The sequence below is a fragment of the Electrona antarctica genome (genome assembly GCF_951216825.1).
Source record: "Electrona antarctica genome assembly, chromosome: 15".
NCBI classification, from domain to species: domain Eukaryota; kingdom Metazoa; phylum Chordata; class Actinopteri; order Myctophiformes; family Myctophidae; genus Electrona; species Electrona antarctica.
The window spans coordinates 43,348,686-43,368,923 of record NC_136796.1 but is presented as its reverse complement, the minus strand read 5'-3'; the positions used below and the strand labels follow the sequence as shown (position 1 = coordinate 43,368,923).

At 43.5% G+C, this 20,238-nt stretch overlaps 1 protein-coding gene across 1 annotated transcript; it reads left to right on the top strand.

The window, feature by feature from the left end:
* The first annotated feature begins 304 nt into the window (after positions 1–304).
* azin1b (antizyme inhibitor 1b) lies at positions 305–18,872 on the top strand. Its single transcript, XM_079521858.1, has 11 exons — positions 305–523; positions 3,561–3,704; positions 4,896–5,099; positions 6,942–7,115; positions 8,060–8,232; positions 9,055–9,268; positions 10,898–10,972; positions 11,915–12,080; positions 14,166–14,281; positions 15,487–15,710; positions 16,690–18,872. Exons 3-11 carry the CDS (start codon positions 4,998–5,000, stop codon positions 16,751–16,753), a joined length of 1,308 nt encoding a protein of 435 aa, XP_079377984.1. The 5' UTR covers positions 305–523; positions 3,561–3,704; positions 4,896–4,997; the 3' UTR covers positions 16,754–18,872.
* Positions 18,873–20,238: the final 1,366 nt, after the last annotated feature.

The following is a 20,238-nucleotide window of genomic DNA, read 5'->3' as shown; positions in this document are numbered from 1 at the left end:
TAAAAAGAAAAAAAAGGGAAAAAAAGAAAACAGCATTAGGCTTAAAAGGAAAGCACATATGGAAAGTTTTGTGGGAGGTTGCGTAACGCAAATAAACATAAACGAATCCACACAGTTATGATACAATAACAATAATAAATACGGACGGTATGGGTGGTAATTCGGAAATACATATTTGGTGGCGGTTGGCGACCGGCGGAACGCGATTGGTCGAACTCACGTCGAAACTGAACGAGGAAGGCTCCGCCCCCAATATGCCCCGCCCCCCCGGGCGGTTGATTACGCAGGTTGAACTTGCACTACTTCCCTTCCTTTCATATTCATTCTCCTCCCAGCTGCAGACAGAGAGAGACACAACGCCACCGCCTCCTGCGCCCCGCTCCGTCCCTCCCGCAAACACACACACTAAACATATGGCACCAACAGGCCGCTTTCTTTCTTACAACGTTGTGCCCACTACTCTTTAAAAATTCCGCCGAAAAAGAGAAGACGATTTTCCAAGACATTCTGGCCGTTATCGCACGTAAGTACGCCGTTTTGTTGTGTGACTTGTTCGTTCTTTCCATTCCACGGCGTGAGCCCCGCGGGCTGAAGCAGCAGAAAGCGGAGCCACCATGGCGGCCAAGCCAAGGCAGGCGGCGGGCTACTCTTTTCTAGCTCAGCCCGCACATGACACACCGCTATACGGCCGATTCTGCCCCTTTATTCTCACCGTTAAAGTCGGATTATGTTGTGGATCTGTGCGTTTGGTCAAACTGTACTGTTTAGATTTTTTAGATTGTTATCCTTGCTGTTATATGATTGGGTTCTTCTGAATGAAATGGAATGTTATGTAGCGACGTGTAAAATCTATGGAAGCTGTTAACAGCGCCACTAGCGTTCTCTATCCACAGCCATTCAAATACACTTGTGTCATGTCTCATGTTCAGCTGTATATATCCAATCCTCAGGGTTTTCGGACTCGGATAGGATACATAATTGAACGAAATTGACCCGCAGAGGTACATGTGTACCCTCTCAGAGTTACAAATTGATAACTTAAGCCGTTCATGATATATTTGTCACATTAGGTGCTAGTTTGTAGTTCCATCACATGGTGGTCATGTTAATTACAACACTATTACAACACTGATATCATGTGCTGACATCATGTTAATACATCCAGATTTTGTCCCCGATATTGGCGAGAGAGGGACAAATGTGTTCCCGCAAAGTTTTGTAACTGGGAGAGTTTGATTGATTGAATACTTTATTAACAGTTGGCTTAAAAGAGAACAGTAAAGTACAGTTAAATACAAGGTCTTCCAAGAGGATTTAAAACCCAAGAAAGGCTATGTCTTGTTCCCATTGGGTCCTTCATATTCAATTAATCGGAAAGAGTACTTGTATTGTTGTTATAAAGCATGTAATAGTGAGATATATATATGCGTTGACATTGTATCAGCACCTGTCTTAGTCATTTGGTTTATTTTTAACCAGTCATAATGGATGTTTTTACAAGGTTGGAATGTAAAGCCATTAAGCCCAGCAACCACATCAGTTACCCTAAAGGGAAAGTTACCTAATGCATTGATTGTGTCTGTTACGTTCAGAACAGAGGGGCACGGAGCAAATATGACTCAAGGTTGTTGGTTAACTCTTTTAACCTCAGGAGTCAGCGACGGGACTACTGTCACTGTATGCCACCCACTGTAACTGTAAGCCGCCCACGCTAGCCGGTGACATGATGATTCAACAACAGTGTTCTTTACTGTATTGTAAGCATACACGTGTGTAAACACATGTGTATGCCTGCATTGTTGTACGTGACTCAATTGTTTTCACTCTGGACATAAAGAAGGCAATAGGACTTGGTACATTAACCACTTAAATCCCTGTTTACTTAATTGACTAGGGTCCCCCAGACCAGTCTATAGGCACACCACTGAGACTGAATTGGTCAGACTAAATGTTAGAAAAGTGTAATTAACCTCTGTAATATGCTGTTATTAGTGTGGCAACCAGACTATAGTTATTGTCACACTTTATTATAATTTTTCTGGAGTAACCTACCTAACTTCCGCTGTGATTGGCCGAGCTTTGCATAACGTTTGTAGTAGATAATTGGCTTACGTAACCAATCTATGTTTTACAATCGTTTATAAAGACATGAATTCCCTTGCAGGGGCAGGAGACCAAACTGTTCCAAGCGTTATAGACATTTTCAAATTAGAGAGGGGCCTATGTAAGCGACTGCGGCAACCACACTTTACAATTTTTCAAAATTCGACTTTTCTAGTTGTTTGTTTCAACACTAAAATTAGGTGTGACTCTTTAGTTATATTGTTGGTTATTGTCTCCACCAGGCCGAAGGCATGGGGAGAGAGTATGTTTTGCACTCCGTCCGTGTGTGTGTCCGTCCGTCCGTGTGTGTGTCCTTCCGTCCGTCTGTGTACAGCTAATCTCCGGCACCGTTAACCCGGCCGATGCCAAACTTTGCACACACACTCCCTGGATGCCAACGATGAACCTCTGCCCCACATTTTCCAGAACGGCCAGTTATAGCGCCACCATGAGGCAGCTTTTCACATTTTTGACCTACAACTGCACCGATCTGCGTGAAACGTTGCATGCACACTCCCTAGAGGCCAAGGACAAACCTTTGACCTGCATTTTCCGCATCTGCCTTTTATAGCGCCACCAGGAGGCCGACTTTTGTAAAACACATTTTTTGATATTACTCCTCCAGATTCTGTCCAAAAATCTCACAAATCGTTACACAGTATCTCTATGGCCATGTGCTCAAGTTGGATCTGTCCGATATTTCATATTCCATCCTAATTGGCTATAATTGGCTTTCACAGTTTGCAAGATTGCCCCGTTTTGAACAATAGCCTCAAATCATGAACGCAGCATGCAATTTACGTGAAATCTTTCACACTTTTTCTTACTAGGCTGAGGAATATATCCCACCCTTTTCACATTGGCCTGTTATAGCGCCACCAACAGGTTGATTTTTGCAAAACACATTTTTGGAACAAAATGCCTCAAATCATCAAAAAAAAAACAAACATCCTCCTAAACATCCTTGCCAAACATCACACACACTCCTATCCTCCTGGTGGAGACCTGTGCCCGGAAGGGCACTTTTTCTAGTTGTATCTACTATTGAGGTATGACATTTAGTCCATATTGCGAAGCCCCAGTGTGCGCCAGCACGTGCACGCCCTCTAGTCTAGTAGCACCTAAACGACATTTCTCCCTGCATTAAACCCTGCAATTTACAATTTTCTGCAAATGTTTGACCACTTTTGCCAAATGTTCGCTTATTATGATGATGTGCCCAGAATCGCGATGCTATACCTCCATGTTGTTAAGCAGTACAGTCAAGTGTTCCTTTTATTGAACTTGTTCCTTGTTCACACAACCCTGTGGGAACGCCTTGCAACCCACTTTTGGAACCTGGCACTCTGGTTGAGAAACTGACATAAAACCGTGTCAGGTTTGACTTTGGCACACGTTCTTTTATTTTTTTTATGCCTTCTCTATGTAACAAGGTTTGCACACTCTTCATCCCGCAGGGCTCCCCCGTCTCTGCACAGTTGTATAGGCGCTACCCAGAAGGCCTAGGGGCGGCTCTCTACCGGGAGCACTTTGACTTCAACGCAGAGCCGCCTTGGGATCCTAGCTGATAGTGGGACAGGTCCATCTCCTGACTTGTCCATGTGAGTAGCTGAGCGTGCACGCACGCACGCACGCACAGACATGCACAGACACAAACACACACACACACACACACACGCACGCACGCACGCACGCACGCGCGCGCGCGCGCACGCACGCACGCGCGCGCGCGCGCGCGCGCGCGCACGTACATGTTAGTATTACTAGTGAGCCATCAAAATGTCAAGATTTCAGTAGATCTGCCATTTTGGATGCATGATGACACCAGTGTGCAACCAAGTATAAATCGGGCATAATTCGTCTCCAAATGCCTAACCCCAACCTGAATCTTTTCCTGTTTTTTTGTTTGTTTTTTAAACCATAATACTGTTGTGATGTCCATTTCTCAAATTCTGCTGTACATTGTGGGGACATTGTGTCACACAAGTATAGTAATCCAAGTACACAGTGTGTACTTCTACACTCTCTCTTGCTCGCATGCTCACACTGTTATCGTAACAGGCTATCAGTTGAGAACCAGACGAATCCAGAATCAGCCATTCATTCAGTGTCTTCTAAGGTTAATGTGGCTGTCAGGTGTTCAGTGATGTGTTCGCAGTGTGTGCACTAACCTGCTGGCCTGATTTCGTTTGAAAGTGGGTTGAAAGTAAAGTCATACATAGTCTCTGACTGTCATGCATGAGCCATGAGGGAAGTCACGTGTGCTGCTGATGTGTACGAATCTGACAGGAAAAATAAGCATGTCAAACAGAGTAGTCCATCTCTTTCAAGCCCCACTCGATAATGTACTAGGGCTGCAACTGTTGATAATGTTGTCAGTGATTAATATTCAATCGATTACTTTTTTGATGAATCGAATAATTGCGAAGTGTCTCTCCCCCCCCCCCCCCCATAATATTTGGTTATATCCACAAATTCTAATTGTTGATATAATCGATAATCGTCTGATTAACCATTAAAAAGCCACATTCCAATTATCATCCATTTCCAAATAAAATGATAAAATAAGGCCGCCAGTTTGAAAGTGTTATTTATCGTTCTAGTTAACACTCTTTGTGTGTGAGAATGACCACTGCTCAAATGAAGGAATTGTGACGTACTGTGCGTTTGCATTGTATCTGTTTATTCTAGATCTGGGTAAAAGTTCACTAATGTGTTGTCTGTCTGTTTCTTCTTGTCTCCTTTACCTAACCGAGCAAGCTTTTGACCTCATGTTTGTTTTCATGTGTTAGTTTGTTGCATACCGGCAGGACCCCATCGTCTCAGTCACGACCCCCTTGACTCGCTGAACTAGGCTCTTTATGATTGTAAGCTTACTGGACTACGGTTGAGAGATGAAAGGACTTGCTGACGACCCCAGCTATGTCATTGACCTCCTGGAGGGAGGAGTGACCATTGAAGATGTCATCGACGGACACATCTGTGAACAGGCTCTGGTCAGTTCAACTACATTTCAATCCTGGAAAATCAAATTAATGTGAAAACAAATTTAAAAAAAAGCAGTGTCTATGTTTTATAAATTGGCATTGTCACAACATGTGAACTTGAATGTTATGAGCTTTTAGACCGTCTACTTTTGCTTTTGTTGTTGAAGTATTGAAATGCCTACGTATAATGACAAACGGGGACACCAGGCTTAATGTGCTTGATTAACTGCTTTAGTTTGGAGCTCATTTCGGATAAGTCCACCAGGAACATTCACCTGATTCTTATTTTTCCCCCTCTGTCGATTTTATCAGACACTAATCCAGTCTTGGCCCTCCCTCTCAGACTAAATGGATTGGATAGGTATAAGCCATAGCCATGTAATCCTGACCCTCCGCATACTGTAGCTCCACTTGGTGCGTTTACAGGTGTAAACCTTAGAGTATATATGAATAGAGACGGCACCCGAGTTCTCCTCCATCCACTTGCATTAAGTTGCTCAAAAGCGCATGAGGCGATTTCACTCCTCCTTCCGGGTAGGAACAGAGTGCATTCTGGGATGGATTTGCCCCAAACACATGAACGCGCTGCCGTTGACTATCATTGCAGGCATTCAGCGTTCACGTGTCATCGTGAACGTGCACAATGATAGTCAACGGATCAGCGCGTTCATGTGTTGGGGCCCACGCTGCAATACCAAATTTGGCCACTATGTCAATTTAGCCTCAGGGTTTCATCTGGGTGCCGTCTCTATTCATATATACTCTAAGGTGTAAACGCACCAAGTAGAGCTACAGTATGTGGCTTGAAATGTCTATGGGAAAAATGCATTGGGAATTATTTCCCGGGCCTGGCGTCGGCATGAAAGGGGGCGGGACTCCGACGCTCTATAGAGCATTTTCCTCATAGACATTTCAGAAAGTATTTATTTAAAGACGTTTACGCCGCGGACAAAGCCAACTCGAGTCGTGACAAATCATGACGACAAACACAATTTTTTGGGCCGAACAAATAATTAGAAAGAAAAAAAAAAACGGCAGGTTACAACACTTTTTTTGTTTTTCTTCTTTGTAATTATTTGTTTGGTCCAAAATATTGTTTGTTATGCGTTGTCACGACTCGAGTTGGCTTTGGCAACCGTCTTTAAATAAATACTTTAAGAAATGTCTATGGGAAAAAATGCATTGGGATTAATTTCCTGGTCCATGGTAGGGGCGGGACTGCGACGCTCTATAGGCTCGATCACTCTCTGCTGATTTCTGATCGTCTGCACCTTTGCTAAATTGACGCACACACGTACACACACGCGCTCCTCTCTCTCTCTCTCTCTCTCTCTCTCTCTGTCGCTCAAATTAATTAGTCTCATGTCGTGCAGCTGCGTCTAGATTCTCCCGGCGTATCCTACCGGGCGCTGCCTACTATGCCATAGAAAGCATAGGTGGACCCCATGCTACCTTTCCACTAGATCAGCTCAAAACATTTTATACAACTGAATTAACATAACCTATGTCTCTTGGCGCTTGCCGACAATTAGCCCTTCACTAAGTCCCTCCCCAACCCATCCTTGTCCAATAGGCATGTTAGCAGCGAAGAAAGCTTGACCTGCATAGCAACCGTTGCTAAACTATTTGGATTGGCATTGGACAATCGCTTTTTGGGGTGGGATTTTTGTGAAGGGCTAATTACCGTAGGCTACGTTTTTCAGAGTGTGTTAACTGATGTCATAAGTCAACGACTCGGTCATCAATGGTGCCGGTCATGTTCCAGGTCACAATAACAAAGCAGCCATTGACCATAATGGTCATAACTCATTGTGCTCAGTGTATTATTCTTTATCCCCGATTTGTCTCCAGGCGGAGAAGAGCCCGTTTGTAGTTGGTGACCTGGGCGCCCTGATGCGGCAGCACGTGCGCTGGCAGAGCGCGGCACCCCAACTGCGGCCATATTTCCCAGTCAAGTGCAACAGCAGTCCGGTCGTCATCGAGGTGCTCTCCTCCCTGGGAATTGGATTCGTCTGTGCCAACAAGGTGAGCAGGCGACTTCGTTGGTAACATTGCACCGCCCGGGGGTGGCGGTGGCTCAGGGGTAGAGTGGCTGGATGGTAACCGCAAGGTTGCCAGCTTGAACCCAGGCTCCCCCAGAGTTAAGTGTCGAAGTGTCCTTGAGCAAGACACTGAACCCCTAATTGCTCCTGATGTGCTGGTTGGTGCCTTGCATGGTTTCCGCCACCATCGGTATGTGAATGTTTTGTTTTTGTATGTGCTCGTCTCGTACAGTAGTGAAAGCAGTGTGTAATAGTGTGGTCAATGACTGGTCATGGGGTATTTTCAGCACAGTTGTTCATACTCGATTTGTCATCGTGTAGGAACCACAAGCTGTGCTGGTCAAATGGCTCTTATGAAAGAACTTGACCTTGTGGTCCAGTTATGTCACCAATTGTTTGTCATCTAAAGACGGCTGTCTTTCAGCTTATGCAACACACTTACCAATTTACCATTATGCCTTTTTGCCATTATTTTGACAGTGCTTATTTGTGGCTATAGTACTTACTGTAACCACATTAACCTTAAATACTTACTTGAATGTGTCCTGTCAGAGATTAAAATAGGGTGCATATTTTGCATTCCAAAACGCAGTTTATCGTTAAGGGACGCAATAAAACGACCTCTGCATCCACGGGATGCACTACTGTACTACTGTAGTGCATCCAACTGTAGAGCTTTGCCAGCTCTAGTTATAATAATCATTTCTTCTTCTGTTTTTCTACATGAATATAAACACATTATAACCATATAAAATTAAATGGGAGGTAAATGCTGCAATTTGTAAAAATGGCAAAATGACTCCTAACGTCGTTGAAGTGGGACTCATAAAATGTCCCTGGGACTCATTTAAAAGAACACCCCTGCATCCCGGGACTCATTACATTGAAACCCTATTAATTTACATCACTGTCCTGTTCTCACCCCAGGCTGAGGTGATCATGGTGCTGGAACACGGCGTGACCCCAGACAACATCATCCTGTCGGGTGTCTGCAAGCAGCTGGCCCACATCAAGCACGCCGCCAAGAACAACGTCCGACACCTGGTCTGTGACAACCAGGCCGAGCTGTGCAAGATCGCCCGCGCACACCCCGGCGCCAAGTAGGTGACCACCACAACAAGCTGTAAAAGCAGGCCTTGCTTATCTCTTGTTTTGATTCTGTGTATTTTGTGTTGTTGGTCAGTAGAGAAAAGAACATGACACAAGGCTACGCAATTGCAGTTGACATGGGAGTCAATCCATGTCGTTTTTGGATTAGTTAAACTTTTTTATTTCTTGGATCTCGTATGAGTAGGGGTCCAACAGTTCATCGAACAAATCGATTGAATATGATTTTTTTTTAATAGATTGAACCAAATCATTTGGTTCAATCTATTAAAAAGAATCATATTCAAATGATTAATGTTGAAAAATAAAATACTTTTCCCCTGTTGTTTCTAAAAAAAACAAAGCAAAAAAAAAGAATCATTCACATTATTTAAAGCCTGTTTTATTTTTATTTTCTCAGTTAACTAAAGTGTTTTTGTTTTCACTTTTAGTTTTTTGTTAGTTATTAACATTATATGTTCTTAATTTAAATGTACTTAATTTAAAGTACATGTAAACTCTGACCCCTTACATGTTTTAAATGATGAATATCAACTGCTGCCCTCCATGAGGCGGTTTAGAGTCCCTAAATATAAGAAAAACAAACCCGGTGAACCAAGAGGATATGTTCTATTGTTCCTGTCTGCTTCTGTGATTTGTGTCCTGTAATGTATCCTTTGTAATGTATTGTGTATGTCTTGTCTGTATCTTGAACGGTGAAGTCATGGACGCAAAACAAATTTCAGTGCAAGCTGACAATAAAGTTGTATCGTAAACCTTCCATGTCAGCGTTGTGGTTATCCTGTACTTGACGTTTTGTCCTGTCTCCACTACAGGTTGCTGCTGCAGCTGAGCACCGAGGCCCACACGGCCGAGACCAGCATGGCGTTTGGCTGCTCCCTGAAGAGTTCCCGCCACCTCCTGGAGGCGGCCAAGGAGCTGGGCGTCCAGGTGGCCGGGGTCACCTTCCACATCCCCACGTCCTGTCCGGACCTCCAGAAGGCCTATGCCCATGCCCTGTCGGACGCCCGTTGTGTCTTCGACATGGGGGTGAGCACACAGATGATGACATTTGCAAAGATTTTAAGACGGTGGTTCTCAAACCTTCTAATTTCAAGGACCCCCAGTTTTATATACACTAGGCCACGGACCCCCAGAAGTCAATATTTCCTCTGCTCATCCACATTGACGCCTCTCTTCTGCCTTAAGTTTCCAATAGCCTTTTATTTTCATTTCCACATTATTGATAGTGAGGAAACCAAAGAGTCACACCAAGAGCTACTAGGCCTACTATTGTAGTAGGGTACATTGTTCCTCCTTGGGCGGGTTCCAGGGAGTCCCCAGCAAAACGAGGGAACGCTTAAGCCGGTTTTAGAGGGAGAAGAGCTCCCTTTAGAGGGAGAAGAGCTCAGTGTGTTTTGTGAGCTTGTTGACAAATCTCTTGAGGTTTCCTGCACAAAATAGGTCTGTTAAAAAAGACCTTTGGCCTCTCTCTCATACATATTAATTTAGGGATCCCTGAGATGGAAATATTTAAGAACCACCGGGCTACACACAGTGGTAGGGAGTGGGACCGAGCAACCACTCGGAACAGTGTTTTCAGCTCAAGCTCAGTTTCATGTCCAGACATGTTCACGAGGAGGCGGGGCGGTGGTGGGGTAAACCGTATCTGAGCTAAACAGACCAGCATAGCAAGGAGAAGGGGAAAAAACTTTTTTAATTCTGTATGAGGTCTCTCTCCTGATTGGATAATGGATACAATTGGTATCCTGACCTGGAAAAGTATTTTCTGTTCATCAAAGGAGCTGGAGAGACGGGGAACCCCCTGCTACTGATGACAGAAAATACATTACAATTCAGAAAATACATTAGAATTCCATGCTAGAAGTCTTTCTTACCTATTTGTAGTTATGTCCCCACCAAAGAGGTTCAGGTGTTATGTTGTGCAAAAGCGCATTATTGGCTATTTCCCCTACCATAAGCCCTCAATGAATTGGATTGAATTGCATTGCATTGAATTGAATGGGGCATTGGGGTGTTGTGCTAATTTGCGTATTTCCATCGCTCGAAACAATCATTGTTTTGTATATATCCTCTCTTCATAATGTAAATAGTATCCCAAGTGGCACACTTTACTACTTATTTCGATGGAAATAAGCGAATTAGCACAAAAACCCAACCCCCATTGAGGGCTTATCTTAGGGGAAATAGCCAATAATGCACTTTTGCACAAAATAACACCTGGACCTCTTTGGTGGGGACATAACCACTACAAATAAAGGTAAGAATGCCTTCTAGCATGGAATTCTCCTTTAACCCATTTTGGGGTGGGAACCCCTTTTGGTGTTTTAAAGCATTATGTTATACTTTAGCTATTGAAAAATAGCAGATCTCGGTCTGCTATTTTGGAAAAATCGTGAAAATGTGCCTCAAATCTTTGAATATATATTATTACAGAGTGAACATTTTAACTCAAATCTTTGCTTCTGGGGAGGTCCCTGGAACAATATATTGTCAGATGGGGGGCGGAGGCATATTACATATAATTTTTGGGGAAATATTGAGCACCACTGATACAGAAACATTAATTCCGACGTCGGGCCTAAATGGGTTAATGAGCATTGAGGATTTGTCTGTGTACTGTAATAACCGTAGTGTGATTGTTGGCTGTCACTGCAGGCGGAGCTGGGTTTCAGCATGAACATCCTGGACATCGGTGGTGGATTCACTGGCTCAGAGTATCAGCTCAAACAGGTAACCAAACAAACTGCCTTCAGCCAATTGATTAGTCCCTTTACCAGTGAAATGGAAATTATTAGAGCATTGACATGAAATTTGCAAGTTTTGTTTGCTGATGAACCTGCAAGAAAATTCTGCACAGTGTGATCAGAGTAATAGAAGCATGAAACCTGACAGACGACAAGGTACGAGTGCAAAGAGAAGTGTAAGTGCTTCAAATAAACTAACCAAGTAAACATCCTTCTGAATAACATTCTTAACAAGAATAAGTTAAATACATTTCAAACATTTTGTTAGTAATTGTGTAGCACTACAAAGCCGATTAGGGGGTCATCCCTATGTTCCCCAGGTTCTATGTTCCCCACTTACTTTAGGGTTAGCGTTAGGTTTCTGGTTTAACCCATTTTGACCTGAGATCAGATTCTAAAAATGTCTTCTACATCCTGACAGTTTTCTGAAAAAGCTATGTTTCTATATCAGTATAACACCAAAAGGGGTTCCCGCCCAAAATGGGTTAAGGACTTCAGAACAAAGTACAGAACAAAGAATGTTTGTTTTTGCCGTCTTTGTTGAAGAGTCTGAGCAATTATCTTTTAGTTTATTTTATGCCAGTGTTAATTTTTAGTTGGCTAAGACTCACTAGATAGTTTAAGTAGCCTAGGCAGGCCTAAAGTTCAATGGATTGTTCAAAGACTGAGCTTAAATTGGAATTTGCTACTAAAAGTAACACCAAGACTAAGTTGCTAAAATACTTTTAGAATTACTAAAATTACTAGGTTAGGTTTCTGCTTTAGGTTTATTCTAAGTGGGGAACAAAGAACCTTTTTTTGCATGGTGGGGAACATAGAACCTGGGGAACATAGGTACGCTCCCCTAATTAGTTGTTCTCTCTGCTGTGTGTGTGTGTGTGTGTGTGTGTGTGTGTGTGTGTGTGTGTGTGTGCGTGTGTGCGTGCAGGTTGAGTGCGCGGTCAGGCCGGTGCTGGACGCCTACTTCCCGCCGCTCTCCGGGGTGACGGTACTCGCCCAGCCCGGCAGCTTCTACGTGGCCTCAGCCTTCTGCCTGGCCGTCAACGTCATCAGCAAGAAGTCAGTGGGCGGGCACTGGGACAGCATGGCTCCAGGTGGGTCATTGTAAAATATTACTAGCCTAATGGTGTGTATAAAAGTAGGGGGGTTGATGCTATGCCCACCACAGGGCTCCAGTCAAGGACGAGACGCGAAGACCGTACGGGCAATGCCATGTTGCTCACATGGTGATCCATGGAAGGAAAGAAACATGCGCAGTTGAGACCAGGACGTTGGACATGACAAATCATAGATATGGCACAAATGGCCCAGCAGATGGCGTGATGCCCCTGACAGGAGATATGCTTGTACATATCATGTCACGTCATTGCATTTTACCTTTTTATATTAACGTTTTAACAGCAAATGGATAAGTAAGTCCCAGCATGGATCATCACACAGACAGTAATGTTGGTCGGACGTGACATATGTACAAGCATCTCTCCTTTCATTGGCATCACGCCATCTGCTGGGCCATTTGCGCCATATCTATGATTTGTCATGTCCAACTTCCTTGTCTCAACTGCGCATGTTTCTTTCCTTCCATGGAGCACCATGTGAGCAACATGGCGTCGCCCGTACGGTCTTCGCGTCTCGTCCTCTTTAGACAGTCCTTGGTTCTAAAATGCAGCTGCACAGACAAACATGACCAACAGAGAATGCGTTCTTGAGGGAAATACCATTCATTCATGAGTCATTCAGACCATCAGGTCAACTTCATATAAAGACTATAAAATGCCAACACTGTGTCATACTTCCTCATGCTCTCCGACTGGAGCCAAGGACTGTCTAAAGAGGACGAGACGCGAAGACCGTACGGGCGACGCCATGTTGCTTATGGTGCTCCATGGAAGGAAAGAAACATGCGCAGTTGAGACCAAGGAAGCTGAACGCGGAAGTGTTGGCTGCATATAGCCCATTGCGCATGTTTCTTTCCTTCCATGGAGCACCATAAGCAACATGGCGTCGCCCGTACGGTCTTCGCGTCTCGTCCTCTTTAGACAGTCCTTGTTTAGAACTGCACAGTCACAAAACTGGGGTCCTGTATCATTAGGGAGTGCCCCAACAGATGCCTGAACTAAAGTTGGAAACTGGGTCCTAAAGAATGACTAGAGGTTGCCCAAAATAGGCCTGCACAAATAATGCAAATAAATGAAGCTATGGGGAATTTTCTACAGTCATTGAACGACATTTAGCAAACCCATTAGCAGATCTACAAGTTCACTGCCATGAGCTTTTAACCCATTTTGGGGCGGGAACCCCTTTTGGTGTTAGCATTATGTTATGCTTTAGCTATTGAAAAATAGCAGACCTACAAGCTCGTAGCACGCCACTCAGTGGCGCGCTACGAGCTTGTAGGTCTGCTATTTTTGAAAAGTCGAAGAACGACTGACATAGAAACATAGCTTTTTCAGAAAACTGTCAGGATGTAGAAGACATTTTTAGAATCTGATCTCGGGTCAAAATGGGTTAAAAAAAAAGAAGGTAAATGAGTAAAAACCTGTGATCACACCGATCATCAAAATTTGCCCAAAATAGGGATGTCGGAGTTAAAGTCCAGCACAGCCTCTGAGTATATAATTTTTTTTTCTCCCTGCACTGTGCTTTCCCCTCGCAGTGCAAACGCAGCACGGTTGCCCGTACACGTCCACATCGCTTCCGAGCTTTTGAGATTCGCGTTCACACATCTAATCTAAGCCCGCTGCTGTTGCGCAATAAGACCCCCGACCGTTACGTGGCCGTTGCATAACAGTGTGTCGCAAGGAAAAAAACGGCACAGATTGAATTAATCCATTGAGACCTGGAACGCATCCATGTCACGTTAGCGTTTAACCACATTAACCATTAACCCCTTTTGGTGTTTTAAACATTATGTTATAATTTAGCTATTGAAAAATAGCAGATCTACAAGCTCATAGCGCGCCACCGAGTGGCACGCTATGAACTTGTAGGTCTGCTATTTTTGAAAAATCGTTAAAATGTGCCTCAAATCTTTCCGAAAATTGTCATGATTTAGAAAACTTTTTTTTTTTTTTAATTTCGACGTCAGGCCTGAATGGGTTAATTTCACTTGAGGGAGGGCGGGCGGGCTAATATTTCACATCTTGCATTTCTGAAGTGCTTCTGTGTGTTTCGTACAGGAGACCTGAGCCCCGGCGGTGAACCTGAGTTCCTGTATTACATGAGCGAGGGCGTGTACGGCTCATTCAGCCACAAGCTGCTAGGGAGCGCCATCCCCACCCCGGCTGCACACAAGGTAAGCAGCGAGCCAAGACCTACTGCTCCCGTTCCAGCCATCTGATAGCAACTCCAAGCTGAATGGAGAAAAAGAGGCCATGAATTGAGGCAGACGATCGGCAGATAACTGGTGTTCCGAACTGAAGTGACCCGGATGTTTCAAAGTGTGCCCATGAAACGGATACTTCTGTTTTTTTTGTTTTTTATCAGGAAGAGAGTAATTCATACTTTATTATAGCACAGCGAAAGTAGAAATAATATAACAATCTACTGTACTTAAGTGGTTGAATATCGTGGTAGCGAAGCAGAAACGACTGCAAGCCTTGCAGATTGTTTTAATGCAGCTTGTTTACAACAGTGGTTCTCAAAGTGGGGGATCCCCAGGTGTCCTTGAAGGGATTCCAAGGGGTCCCCAGCTAAATGATCGGTAACACACGGGCGGGGGGCAGTTGTTCTGTGGCCTAGGAAGCATATTATAAGAGGTGACCGCGCTTTTGCGGTGGCGGCCCCCGAGCTTTGGAACAACCTCCCCCCATATTAGAGCTGCTCAAACAATTAACATTTTCAAATCCCTTCTTAAAACGCACCTTTTTTCCCTGGCCTTTTAATGTGAACTGATTTTAACCTTTTTATGCACTCCTGTACAGTATTATCCATGTCCCACGTTGGTTCTATATGCTATATTTCTATGCTTGATGTGTTCTGCTTTGAACTTTTGTCTTTTTGTTGTGAAACACTTTGGTCAACTTCGGTTGTGTGAAAACGTGCTATATAAATAAAGGTTGATTGATTGATGAAAAAAAAGTTGAGAATCACTGGCTTTACAATAAGGAGGGATGTTCCGATCAGGTATTTTGGGACCGATCGGCCGATACCGATAGGTCCGATAATGATCTTGTGAAAAGTGGCAAATTTGTATATTTCCAAAATGTCAAAACCAACGTCAAAACTGTTCCCGTGTGTGTGTGTGTGTGTGTGTGTGTGTGTGTGTGTGTGTGTGTGTGTGTGTGTGGGGAGGAAGGGGAGAATGTTTAGGCCTGTCACAAAAATGCAAAATGATATTCTGCTCTATATCTGATTGACATTTATACCACCTAAATAGTGTAAAAGATCAGTTTCTCCAGATAGGGTAAAATGCAGATTACCGATCAGAGTGAATATCGGTCGATATGGCCGATTTATTGGAGCATCTCTAATTTTGACCGTGTTCTCCCTCCTCCCCAGCGCGTGCTGCGGGCTGACGAAGCGGTGCACCCCAGCAGCCTGTGGGGCCCGTCTCTGGACCAGCTGGACCAGGTGGTGGAGCGCTGCCTGCTGCCAGAGCTCAGCGTGGGAGACTGGCTGCTGTTCCCCAACATGGGGGCGTCGGGCCTGCAGGGTTTCTGCTGCCTCACCACCACCGCCGCCCCCCAGCCTTCCATCTACTACACCATCTCCACGTCCGACTGGTGAGCTTCCAGAGGTTTGAAGTCGTCGTCGTCGGGCATAACCACCCATTTTGACCTGAGATCAGATTATAAAAATGTCTTCTACATCCCGACAGTTTTCTGAAAAAGCTATGTTTCTATGTCAGTCGTTCTTCAATTTTTCAAAAATAGCAGACCTACAAGCTCGTAGCGCGCCACTCGGTGGCGTGCTACGAGCTTGTAGATCTGCTATTTTTCAATAGCTAAAGCATAACATAATGCTAACACCAAAAGGGGTTCCCGCCCAAAAGGGGTTAACCCATTTAGACCTGAGGACGATTCTACAACTGTCTTCTAAACCCTGACGGTTTTCTGAAAAACCTTGTGTTTCTATGTCAGTGGTTCTCAAACTATTTCATGTCAAGGACCCCCAGAATTATATGCATTTGGCCGCCGACTCCCATCTGAAAATGCGTTGTTCCAGGGACCTCACCCAGAAGATTTGAGTTAAAAAACATTCGCTCTGAAATTATATTTATTCAAAGCTTTGCGCCACATTTTCACGTTTTAAAACAAAGTAGATTGTATTATATTAAGCCGTATTTAAAAAATTGTGGAGATGGACGATCATGATGACATTTTGGGGAGTTTGCCTATGATGATATTCCCACAATGGGAACGCCAAGTTTAACCCATTTTGCGCGGGAACCCCTTCTGGTGTTTTAAACATTATGTTATAATTTAGCTGTTGAAAAATAGCAGATCTACAAGCTCATAGCGTGCCACCGAGTGGCGCGCTACGAGCTTGTAGGTCTGCTATTTTTGAAAAATCGTGAAAATATTTATTTCAGAAAACTGGAGGATTTTGAAGATTTTTTTTAACATTTTGAGGTCAGGCCTGAATGGGTTAATGTGGGTAAATGCCAAACATGTGGACCATAAATATCACCTTACCCTATTTAAACACGAGTAACAAAGAAGCGTTTGAGAATGTTTTTTTCTTTTGCTTTGTGCCCCTCAGGTTTGAGTTGCAAGAGGCTGGAGTGTCCCTGGACAACGGCACCCTGGTCCAGTACAGCATGTGACTCCGTCCTCCGTGGCTCCTCTCTGCCTCCTCCCCCTCCTCAATCCATCACCACACATGTGGGAGGCAGGGCCTAAACGCGGTCAACATTCCAGCCGACTTGGAAAATGCAGTGTTTTCCATTCAAATTTGTCTCCACCACCCCCCTTTTCTCTCTCTCTCTCTTTGGGAAATTAAGAAATGTTTAAATGTTCCATACCTCCCAATAACTCACGTTTATAGTGGTTGGGAGGTATGGAATCATAATTCCATAACTCCCGCCCCTTCGCTGCTTTCCCCAAACTACCTGTCAAGCCGGAAGAACACCAGGCTAAACGTTATGCAACAAAATGGACGACTCTTGCTGAGATGGAGCCCCCCCCCGCCCCCGCCACTTAGGGGGCGGGGGGGGGGGGGGGGGGGGTGTTTTGTGTCCTTAAAAAATGAAAATCAAATCCAGTTTACATATATGTACAATTGATTTTAATCTTGCTCTGTGTTGATTTACGTGTCTTTTGTAAATCACTTTTGTCTGTTCCAACATCAGTACATTTTAATGTCTCTAGATGAATTTCTGTTCCTTCCCCCTCGCGGTATTTAAAGAGAATCGGTGCTTTAGAGACCCCCCCCCCCCCCCCCCCAACAGATGAATTTGTGACACCGACATAACCTGTTTTTCATTTATTGCAATTATTATATATTCTTCTGTTTATTATTTATTGGATTTGAAGAACACGTGCGTTAATGGGCTCCATCGTTAACCACTTTAACCCTAGCATCCCTACACTGAGCATGTTACGATCAGGTGAAAATGCAGCAAAAACTGACTATCTACAAGCTCGCACACAACTGGTCGCGACACATGAGCTTGTAGGTTGCCTCATTTTTCTTTTGCCGAAACGATTTGGTGTATTGGGGGGGGAGGATGGGTCCAATGGGATAGACCTCTGTGGGACCCCCGGTCAACAAAAGTATATTATTATTATAGGGTCAAAGTGGTTAATGTGTGTGTGCTTTTCCCTTTCCCAGGTATATGCTGTGAACCATCCCAACAGTATTCCCTGATAAGATATCGATGTATTTAATTTATGTCTTTGTTGAGGTTTCTTTTGTCTTTTCCTGAACGCTACATGGATTAAGTGTGTTGTGATTTTTGCCATTTGTAACCTCAGTGTTTTCTCACTTCGTTGGAAAGGCATGAAGGAACCGTTGTAGTATATGATCATCACGTCTACGCTGTGAGCCATCACCCCCCCCCCCCCCTCCCCCCAACCAACCCAGTAAAACCTGACCCTCCAAAAAAAAGGCACTCCTCTCTGAACTAAACTTGACGAGATATATTTTTCTTCCTGGTCTGTGATGTAGTGCGGCGTTTTAACATGTTTAAGACGATAAAGCACCAACAAAATTTCAGAGCAAGGGGATGTGCTGTGGTTTGCTTGCGCGACGCATAATTTATGCTATGTCCCAAGCCGAAAAATAGCCGATCTACAAGCATAACTGTGTAGTAAACTATATTTACCGTAGAAAGACGGCAAATAATTTTCAAGTTAGTAGAGAAACATAACATTACAAAATGTGGCTACAGGACGATTATCAACAATAAATGTGTTTATTTTATAATTAACTTTCACAATACTTGTATGAATCAGACTTACAGAGGTATTGGCACCGATTGTGATGATTACCCTTATTCAGCATCTCTCCCAAACTAGCTTTTAACCACCAGCAAGTAGACAAAGGAGCTCATTCAGGAAACAAGCAGTGGATTACATTCAAAATGAAAACACTCTAATGTGACCGGTGCCTATCAAATGGGACAATGTCACAATAATAAGCCATTCCGAAGCAGTTCTAAACCAAGTCTCTGTGGAAGTATAGGCAGCAACTCTTCCTCATGCCTGTCCTAAAGTAGAGTGAGGAAAGTGTGTCTTGTACAGCTAAATGTCTAATATTGGTAAAAAGGTGACACAAGTTAAACTGACCTGACAAAAATAATCCTGCCCCGGCGTGTTCCAAACAAGTAATGTATTTGGTAATTACTTGCAAAAGCACTAATGGACCATAGCCTGTTTTGACTGTAAATTGTGCTTGTTAAAGTAATGAAAGTGATTAATTTAATACAACTCTGACTGAAATCACCCTGTGTTATCTGTTTTTTTTTTTTACATTTTGTTCGGTGATGCTCGTGAGACAAATATCTCTCAAAAATATATTTACTTTACCAAACACAAAGATACTCGTTAAGAATGGGCCATTTCGCAATCATGTTGTTGGAATGTAAGTGGTAGTAATGCCGATATCTCAAGAAATATTTACTACGTTAATGTTTATTTTTAACTGTAAGGGTTCCCAGATTGGTAATGCATGGATGTGCTCTATAAAGATGGGGGTGATTTTAATGACTTCATGTGCTGCTGCTGGGTACATAAAGTAGGAATATTTGCTACTGTGATACAGTAGCCTTTCGTAGCGATACTAATATGGGGCAATATGCATTGCAAAGTCAAACGAAGGCTGGCTAGCGAGGCTAGAGGTACAGTGGGGACAAAATATGTATATGACGTAAATTCTCCCTTCATTGTCAATGGCATTTAATGTTTGTTGCCACAAATTTACGTCATATTTGGCAGACATTTGATCTAATTTCTCCCTTCATTGTCAATGGCAAATATTGAGACGTATGGGGACAAAAGCTATATACATATGTCAAATTTGTCATATTTTCCTTTCATTGTCAATGGCAAATATTGAGACATGTGAGGACAAGATGACTCAAATGTTCCCTTCATTGTCAATGGCATTTAATGTTTGTGTTGCGGACATTTTGTGGGGACAAAAGCTGTATATAGGAGGGGCTAGTGCCTAAAAAAAAAAACAGGAAATCATCATAAAAGGGGGGGGGGGGGGGGGGGGGATATACAGTAAGAGCAAAAGGGGGTGGGGGGGGACTCAGACTTTACGGGGCCAGTTTCTTTTGCAGCCCCATAGGTTTGATTGATTGAAGTAATTGACACTAATATTAATGTAATTACCCCGCCCCTCCATGTGGGGGTGCTGTTTTAATCTGTTTTGTCTGTGAGCAACTTTAAAGTACAGCAGCTCCATGAAGTGATTGATTGATTGATTGATTGATTGAAGTAGCCTATTTATTAACAGTATGCAGAATGGGTACATTTCAAACGAAAGCTCAACTCAATACAAAAACTTACTGTGGACCACCATAAAGCATTACACAACAGGGTCCACCATTTTCAATTCATCAGAACATTTAGAGACTACAAATGGGCCTATACTTCTATATAAAAATCACACCCGTGCTCTTACCATTGTACATCATCATGGCGTAAAATAGACTAAGCCTATTTGCTCAGACACTATATGACGTAAAATTGTCATTGTCAATGGGATTGCGTAGGTCGGACAAGACACTAAGCCGATTTGCTCAGACACTAGCTATGACGTAAAATTCTCCATTTATTGGCAATGGAAATATAATCTTTGTGT

Bases quoted from the DNA above. Each gene is read 5' to 3' on its own strand.
- azin1b (XM_079521858.1), top strand. From the start codon at position 4,998: ATGAAAGGACTTGCTGACGACCCCAGCTATGTCATTGACCTCCTGGAG. The intron at 12,081-14,165 runs GTGGGTCATTGT...TGTTTCGTACAG, and splicing joins CTGGGACAGCATGGCTCCAG to GAGACCTGAGCCCCGGCGGT. The intron at 15,711-16,689 runs GTGAGCTTCCAG...TGTGCCCCTCAG, and splicing joins ACCATCTCCACGTCCGACTG to GTTTGAGTTGCAAGAGGCTG.